Source organism: Mus caroli, chromosome 12 (genome assembly GCF_900094665.2).
Source record: "Mus caroli chromosome 12, CAROLI_EIJ_v1.1, whole genome shotgun sequence".
NCBI lineage: Eukaryota > Metazoa > Chordata > Mammalia > Rodentia > Muridae > Mus > Mus caroli.
This window is the reverse complement of record NC_034581.1, coordinates 13,938,644-13,947,331: the sequence shown is the minus strand read 5'-3', so window position 1 is coordinate 13,947,331 and position 8,688 is coordinate 13,938,644. Positions and strand designations below refer to the sequence as shown.

The 8,688-nt window shown below is 47.6% G+C and overlaps 1 protein-coding gene and 1 non-coding gene across 3 annotated transcripts; both read right to left on the bottom strand.

Annotated features, from left to right (window-relative positions):
• Odc1 (ornithine decarboxylase 1) lies at nt 1–5,966 on the bottom strand. Of its 2 annotated transcripts, none has more exons than XM_021178772.2 (12): nt 5,660–5,965; nt 3,651–3,748; nt 3,445–3,561; nt 3,037–3,210; nt 2,725–2,897; nt 2,408–2,542; nt 2,225–2,306; nt 1,966–2,049; nt 1,253–1,415; nt 1,059–1,171; nt 762–976; nt 1–216 (listed from the first exon to the last, which is right to left on the bottom strand). In XM_021178772.2, exons 3-12 carry the CDS (start codon nt 3,553–3,555, stop codon nt 75–77), a joined length of 1,392 nt encoding a protein of 463 aa, XP_021034431.1. In that variant the 5' UTR covers nt 3,556–3,561; nt 3,651–3,748; nt 5,660–5,965; the 3' UTR covers nt 1–74. The 2 variants fall into 2 exon arrangements, with proteins under 2 accessions (XP_021034431.1, XP_021034432.1); XM_021178773.2 differs by having other exon boundaries at nt 7–216; nt 3,445–3,558; nt 5,660–5,966.
• On the bottom strand, nt 4,559–4,688 carry LOC115032838. Its single transcript, XR_003838498.1, has one exon. It is a non-coding gene; the product is annotated as a small nucleolar RNA SNORA42/SNORA80 family (small nucleolar RNA).
• Nucleotides 5,967–8,688: the final 2,722 nt, after the last annotated feature.

Genomic DNA, 8,688 nt, shown 5'->3' with positions numbered 1-8,688 from the left:
TAATTAAGTTAAATGGTCCCCCCAAATGCCTTAATTCAAGCTAAACTTGCAGGCAAGAGCTACAAGAATGGCATCTACACATTGATCCTAGCAGCACAGGCTGCAGGGTGACGCTCCATCCCGCTCTCCTGGGCACAAGACATGGGCAGCGTGCCATCATCCTGCTCCTCCACCTCCGGCGGGAAGCCATGGCTCTGGATCTGTTTCATGAGTTGCCTGAAAACAAAGAGGTATATATATTCAAAACCCAAGTGTCTCCACATTTGGGCAGCCTCCCAAGAGATCTCTTGACATCTCACCCTTTGTCACTACATCACCAGGAAACAATCCAATGCACCACAGGTCACACATGCTAGCTGAATACTTTAGTTACATTAATTAACATTTTAGTTGCAAAGAATCTAATTGCTTTTAGTTCTAAGACCTTTCCTAGTATAAAAATCTGTAAACAAACAGCATTATTGGAGAACTCCCTTCCATTTATCTGTATTTAGATCAAGGTACAAAAACAATTTCTTATATCAAAAAAGACAAAAACCAAGTACAAGGTCAGTCTTTTTCTTGAGACAGGCAAGCAAGTTATTGATTATTCTATCAAGGCCCTCACTCAAGTGATCCCTCCCCCTCAGCATACATTGTTTTCCCATATGTGTGCACCAGGGATAGAACCCAGGGATAGCTTCTGGCTCCTGGTTGGCAAATATCCCACCACCAAGCAACCAAAAGAAAGAAAACAAGCAAGCACAATCAATCTCACTCACCACATTGGCCGTGACATTACATAGTAGATGTTTGGCCTCTGGAACCCATTGAAAGTAGAAGCAGCAGCAACAGTGTATGCACCCATGTTCTCAAACAGCATCCAATCACCCACATGCATTTCAGGCAGGTTACAGCGCTCCACGATCCGATCAAGGCCATCACATGTTGGCCCCCAGATGCTGGATGAGTAATACTTCTCATCTGGCTTGGGTCTCTGTATGAAGAAGACATTGTGCTTTAATATCCCCGAATCCTGTCCGCCATTCTCACTGCTAAAGAGCATGCTCAGAACTTACCTTCTGCAGCAGGGCCTTCACATGGGCATGATCATAGAGAATGCAGTTAAATGATCCATATACTCCATCATTCACATAATACATGAAGGTTTGCTCATTTGACTCATCTTCATCTAGAAAAACAGATCACCCTAATTACCACCCAGCATATCAACTTCCAGTTACCCTACATGACTCACCCTGCCACCACATACCGTCAGAGCCGGGCTGCTCCTTCCACACAGTTTTTTTGGCAATGATGTTGACTGCAAGCGTGAAAGCTGACGCGACATAGTATCTGCCTGGCTCAGCTATGATTCTCACTCCAGAGTCTGATGGGAAGTACTTGTCCAGAGCTGGGTTGATTACACTGGTGATCTAAGAGGGAGAGAAGGGAGCAGCCATGTTATGCAGTGTGTAAGGAAAAGGACATGACCCAGCAGGTCTGTCATCAGGCAACAGAAGCAGCACCAACAAACACCCCTCTCCCTGGAAACCAGTCTGCACACCATTGCCCATTCCCCCTCTCAATTGTTCCAACACATTATGAATATTTCTATTAAACAGCACAAAATAAATTACAAAAGAGGGACAAATGCTGAAATAATTCTGTTAACAAATAATACATGCCAATAATAAACCTTCCACCCTGCCTAGCTCACATAATTGTACAAATATAACACAAGCATTAAACAATGGCTTCATTTCCTAGGAGACATTAAAAATATATGGGAGACAGGGATGACAGTACAAACTGAGACAGAACTGAAGTTCAGGGCCAGCCTGGGCTACTGTACACCCGGGAATGCAGCGCCAGGCCACTTGTTTGTTTGGCACCTTTTAATATCAGTAAAAACACCAAAATGGAACTTACTAGATATAAAATACCCTCTGTAGGTAATTAATTAATAATGAATGCTGTAATTACCTCTTCAAATTTAAGCTTTGTATCTTCAGATCCAGGAAAGCCACCACCAATATCAAGCAGATACATGCTGAAACCAACTTCTGTCTAGAACCAAGAAAATTCAAGTCAATTGCCAGACTCACGAGTTTAAATGCACACAACAGATGGGTTTAAAATCTGTCATGCAGAAGGCTTCCCCAAGAGACAAAGTCTAGACTCTAATTATCTCAGACAACCCCTCCCTCCCCTCCCTCCCTTTGAACAAGTCCCGTGTACTCACTGCCATGTCAAACACACAGCGGGCATCCGACACTGCCTGCACGAAGGTCTCGGGGTCAGTACATCCACTGCCCACATGGAAGCTGAAATACAAACGGGAAGCTGATCTTTGACTAGTTCTCAGGAAGAGAAAGGGCCTTAAAATTTCATGTCTCAGCCTGTAATGACATCACTGAGATCTTACCTCACACCAATGACATCAATATTTAGCTCTTTTGCCCGTTCCAAGAGAAGCCTGCTGGTTTTGAGTGTGGCACCAAACTTAACACTGAGGCGGCAAACGGCTTTGGAATCATCAGTGGCAATCCGCAGAACCAACCTAGGAGGAAGTACACCATGTAAGTGCTCTGTAATGCTCATCCACTCAGGAGCCTATGTGCAGCTGCTGCTGCTTGTCTGACGAAGGGTTTAGCCTACTTCTACTATGTATAGGAATAAATGAACCAAGATCTGAGTCTGCCCAACAAGGCCCAGCCTTTTGTGCTCTATCAGAAGACTCACTTTGCCTTTGGATGTGCTCTGGCGACTTTCATCAATTCAATTTCACTGTCAAAAGTCATCATCTGGACTCCATTACTGGCTGCATACTTGATTTGAGAGACTTGTTTACAAGGATTTGCATAGATAATCCTCTCTGGAGGCACCCCAAGCCCCTGTACCAACTGTATTTCAGTCTGAAAGAGAAGAGCAGTGTTGGGCTGTATACAGACCGAGTCTGACAAACAAAAGCACATGAAGTTGTCATGTGCACCTCAGCTTATTACAGTTATTAACACAACTGATGCCCCCTTGGGGTGGGGTGAGCAGTCTTACCTTGCTTGCACAGTCAAATCCTGTCCCAATGGCAGCTAGGGTGCTCACTATGGCTCTGCTATCGTTACACTTGACTGCGTAGAAGGGAGTAACGCGGGGAAGAGCTTTTAGCCACCTCAGGTGCTTCTTTAGAATGTCTCCGAGGTCCGCAACATAGAACGCATCCTTATCGTCCTGGAATGAGAACAGGTTCAGGGACCTCATTAGCTGTCCAGCATCTGGCCACACAGAAAACCCTTTTCCCTCCCTTCCTTAATCAAATCCTATCCCTGTTAGCAGTCACTGACATGGCATAACCAACCACTAGACAGTCCACAGTTACATTCTAGATTCTGACAAGACACGCTCACGTATGGTGCTAGGAGCTCTCGGCAGAGTTGCGGCCTTCCTTGGGTTTCCCGTACTTACAGAGGAAGAGACTTCATTGATTTTTTGGTCCAGAATGTCCTTAGCAGTAAAGCCTTCATCAAGGATGTGGCAGTCAAACTCGTCCTTAGTAAAGCTGCTCATGGTTCTCATGTGCTTCTGAAACCAAGGAAGCCGCAAGTGAGCGGGAACACACTCAAAGTCGTAGCAATGCTCCAGCACAAATCCACAAGTAAACCGATACTTACACAGAAAACCTGGAAATGGAATCAAATTATCGCCTGCTCCTCACAAGGCCGACTTAGCCAAGAACTCTGAATGCTGTCTCCTCGGAGTGGTGGAAACACTAGTAAATAGAAACACAAGATGTGATCTCCCTTGGAATCTTACCATTAAAGGTTACAAGCTACAACCGTGCACCAGAGTAAGCAGGTGAAATAAAGTAGCCGGTACAGGAAGAATTGTGGGTGGGAATCCCAGCACCTAGGTGACTATACGCCACCCCCAAACAGGTTCCACTGTTCAAAACTGAATGCCACAACTCTATACACATGGGACATCTCTCCAAAACAGAATGTGTCTCAGAAGCATATCTGCATACAGCCCATTAACTCTGGCAATATTAGTGTATTACATGGCTTCATTTCTGAGCCATTCCAGCTCTTCAGAAACTTCAAATGGCATTACAGTAACTACATGCAGCCCTGAAAATGTCGTATTCCTTCCCACTTTGTTATGCTGAATGATCTAAGTGAATAGTCATTATCATCTATCTAGAGCACTCAAACTCAGTGAACGGATCCATCAAAATTTTCCATAAGGAACTTTCATGCAGTACTAGCATTAAAAAAAAAAAAAAAAAAAGACAAAAACAAACAAAAAAACCCAAACCCTTCAAATCAACAAGATATTGTTACTGTTATGAGACACCAGTATTCCAAAGCCTATATTGCCTAACAAAATGAGCACTTCTGGGATTCTGACTGTCCTCAAATGCCTTCTAATATCCACTTAGTTATGGACAATAACCATATGGAAGGAATTTTTGGCCAACTTTATGACTAACAAAAATAAGCAAGGTCACCACTCTTAATAAAAGCTTCTGTCTGGGCCTTATGAAATGGACAACAGCAAGTGGCCAAAACTCGTTTTTTTCCACTGTGTGACCCACTTCAGTGCCTGCAGCCTACAGAGGCCGGGCAATGGTTAGGAGCCACAGTTTGCTCTAGCATGGGACACTATGAGAGGCCCACGGGGACGAGCCTGCCATAAATCCAAATCCATGCATGGTTAAACATGCTTTAAGCTTTAATTTAACGAGACTTTTGGCACTGTCAACTTCCGTTAGCTGCCTAAACCTCTCCTAAGACTTGAGAAGAGAGCCAGCCAACTCGTTGTATATCATTTACAACTGATGAATGGGCTTTGGCAGTAACTTTGTAATTTTAGGTCTTAAGTATTTTCCAGGCAACCTTCCGGTTTAAACACGAAAAGCTTTGAGATACTGTTTTGCCTTTCTGTAGCTTTGCTTAAATAATATAATACATAAGATCTGAAAGAAAAGTGTTACTAACACATTTTGGTATGGAAGTAGCTAAATCGTGTCAGACAATTAGCACAAGAAGGTAAATCTGGAAGATACAAGCCAATTAAAACAAAAAAGAATTCCATCAATCAAAGTCTGCCCGATCTTAAGTTTGAATAAAACAAACCACTACATTCTTTGTCCTCTCCCAGACATTCCTGACAGGCTCTGCCCCCCACACTTTTTCCAGTTTTTGAGAATTCTGAGTAGGGTTTCCGGGACAGCCAGGAACCCGTTTTCCCCTAAACCACTAAGTCATTCAAGGAGTTCTAATTCCAAGTCACAGCTGGTGGGTATTCACTAGCAGTGACTCCCAGACTAAATTAGGTCTACCAACTTCCACTTCGGGTCATCGGCTCTGCTCTGTACACGTAGCGAAACTAAAGAAAGCAGCAGGAAACTAACTGCAGGACCGCTGCTCGCGGCCGCGCTCCCCTGCACCTGCCGCGGGCTTGCCCTCCATCATCGCTCGGGCAAGTGGAGCGCTGAGTCCGGCTGACGCGATGCGGGCTCCCATGGGGGATCCGAGGGCTTGCAGCCGAGGTCCAGGAGCAGCTGCCTTCAGGGCGGCGGCTCGCAAGGTCACCGGGCCCGGGCCACGTGTCCCCTGCCGGCGGCCGCAGTCCCGGCCTCGCGACACGTGGCCGCACATCTCTCCCGCGTCCCGCTCACCTCACAGCACGGTGGCGCGGCTGGCCTGACCCATGGAGGCGCCGCCGCCAAACTCCGAGGAGCGCCCGTCCGTCCGTCCGTCCGTCCACCCGCCCGCCGCCGCCCCGTCAGCCGCCTCGTCGAGCCCGCCGCAGACGCCGACCGGAGGTGGCGCCGAGCTGCTGGCTGAGGGCGGCCGGCGGTGGCGGCTGCAGGGACTGACAAAGCCCGACGGTGCGACGCGCCGCTACTTATACGACGAGCACGTCGTCATGGAGACGCACCAGCTCAAACCAGCCGCGATCGGTTCCGGCCGGGAGGCGCGGGGGAGGGGCGGGGACTCCGTGGCGGCCAACCCGGGTCCGGGCGCCGGAGGCGGGGGGCGCGGGCCCCGCGCGTCAGTGGGGCGGGGCGCAGCGCGTGCCCACCCACCCGCCCATCCGCCCTGCGCTCACCGCCCGGCCTCGTGTCGGACACGCCCTGCGGCAGGCCCGCGCACGCGCACCACACCACCAGTCCTGGCTGCCAGCTAGCCGCAGGGCCCTATGGGCAGCGGGCGGGAGTCGGCTGGTGCATGCGCACATGTACCTGGTCGCCAGTCTCTCGCCCCCTACCTCTCCGCCTACGAACACAACCTCTTCCCCCTCTCCAGGTCCTAACGGCTGAACCCAGACCTGGAAGACTAGCAAAATGCTTCCTCGGTTTTACATTCAGGGGGTGGTATTCCCTAGCGGGGCAGGCGGGATCGCAGATGCAAGGGGAGGATGGATGGGCCGTGAGCTGTGTGCCGGCCACGTAGACTAAACTTGGTGGCGCAGACTGACCCTGCATCACGACCCTGTACGCCTAAGCCTGAAAGCTTGCTGAGAGACAAGCCCGCGGAGGCTGACAGGCCACTCGGTGTTATGTTGGTGGCTTCCAACTAGATGTTAGGCATCAGTTGCATGCTAAGTATGCCTTCTATCTAAGCAAGGGTCGTATTGAAAGGCGTGTTAGGGACAAGGTAAGAGGTTGTGGACAGCCATCGGCTGTCTCTTATTCTGTCTTTCAGGGTAACTACAACTTTGAGAAGCCTGGATGCAAACAGTCTGGGCAGTAAATTTGTATCCACCAAAGTTACATTGTTAAAGAACAAGTGGGACTGACTTACATATTCAGTATTGGAAAGACACACGAACACTACAATTTGTTACTATGTATACGATGTAAATGGTTTGTTAATTCTAAGTTAAAACCCCTCTCCCAGCCCAGACGTTGGGATACCAGAGCAGTACCAAAAAACTAACTTGAATCACAGCAAAGGAAAAAACTTGAAGCTTTTCAAGGGCCTGAGCAGGGCCAGATAACCCACACCTTTAATCCCAGTACCCAGGCAGAGGCAGGCTTTTGTTTATTTGTTTTTTGTTTGGTTTGGGTTGTTTTTGAGACCTGGCTTCTCTGTTTAGCCTTGGCTGTAGTGGAACTCTACCTGCCTCTGCCTCAAGAATGCTGAGATTAAAGGTATGTTCCTTCTCTGACCAGCTAGATCTCTTAAGTTTGAGACCAACATAGTCTACAAAGAGTTCCAGACCAACCACGGCTACATAGTGAGACCCTATCACAAAACAAAGTCAAACAAACAAACCCCACTGGCTTTTCTCCAGAGGTCCCTAGAGAAAATCCACAATCCAGCTCCACTCCCAAACTTTGTGCAGTTTTGTGCAAGCCTTGGTCTCAGGTACCCAAGGGTCTTTTACAACCAACCACAAAGTCCTGGGAGGAAAAACCTTAGTACACACTTCCAAGCCTACAGTCATAGTCCATAGATATTTGTTGAATGAGTGAATGAAAGAACGAGTGATTCATTTCTCCCTGAACCATGGCTTCTGCAGAAAGAAACAAGAACCACAAAAGCATCAAGCAAACTGTCCATACAACGATGGGATGGGCATTACACTCTTCTCTTGGGCACCCTGCTTTTCCTTAGTTTTATATAATCCTGGAGCAGTCACAAGGTGCCACGCAGAGCAGGAGAAGGGTATGGGATCCCCTCCTAACAACTCTTTTCTTCCCCAAGGACCAGATTAGCTGTTATGACCCATCAAAGAACATACAGCCCCAAGCGTTCAATTAGCGTCTTTATCTCTGTGATGGGAGATAATCATAGTGTTTTAGTTTTGGAAACCTTACCTGGGAAGAAGAGCGCAGGTCTTGGTCAGGAAGACCAGGAGACCATTCCAAATTATAAACTACTCTGGCTCTATCACAACTGCCTATGTATGTATGGCACCAACCCACCCACATTCCAATTCCTGCCCAAACCCTGGGGAGGTGGTGTCTTGTACATGATCCAGCTGACTGTCAGGGTGGGGACAGAAGGTAGGGAAGGAGGGGCCCATTTCCTGGGGTAGTGGCCCTGCTAGCTGGTGGTAGACAGGCTCCAGCATGGAGAGGTCCCCAAAGCCGGTCTGAAAGCAGCTGAGCTTGAGTCATAAGACTCAACTACTAACCTGCATTCAAGAAGACAGACCAGTGGTGACTAAACCCAGGCTTAGTCAAACGAGTGGCATTACTGATATTATTTTCACCGGTTCCTCCCTTTCCCTACCCATCTTCCTTAAGAGAAAATCAACAAAGGCTAGGCTACCACTCAACACAAGAGTGCTTGCCCCTTTCTTCCTAGGGGCAATTTGAGGCCCCAAGTTCCATTGCCATTGCCTCTCCAAAGTAAAGCGATGAGACCTTATAAAATGCCAATGTCCTGAATGTTATCCCGACATGCAGTGAGGTGTTTGTGCTAGATTGGTGCAGAGGCACTGAAGGATGGATGAAATCAGTGTAGATGCTGCTATTAATGGTCTTCTCAGTTACTGTCTTATATTCTGGGGCTGTCTCTAACTTTCTTATGGACTCTCAGCACTTGCCCATGGTAAAACCCTGAATCTCACTCCCCTCCTTGGAGGTACAAGCTCAATGTCTACAAGTAGTGATGATTGGGCCAAGTTCTAAGAGCTCTAATTTTATTTTATTTATTTATTTTTTTTTTTTTTTTTTTTTTTTTTTTTTTTTTT

Bases quoted from the DNA above. Each gene is read 5' to 3' on its own strand.
- Odc1 (XM_021178773.2), bottom strand. From the start codon at position 3,555: ATGAGAACCATGAGCAGCTTTACTAAGGACGAGTTTGACTGCCACATC. The intron at 2,543-2,724 runs GTGAGTCTTCTG...ACTTCCTCCTAG, and splicing joins AGAGCACATCCAAAGGCAAA to GTTGGTTCTGCGGATTGCCA. The intron at 977-1,058 runs GTAAGTTCTGAG...TTCTTCATACAG, and splicing joins TGAAGGCCCTGCTGCAGAAG to AGACCCAAGCCAGATGAGAA.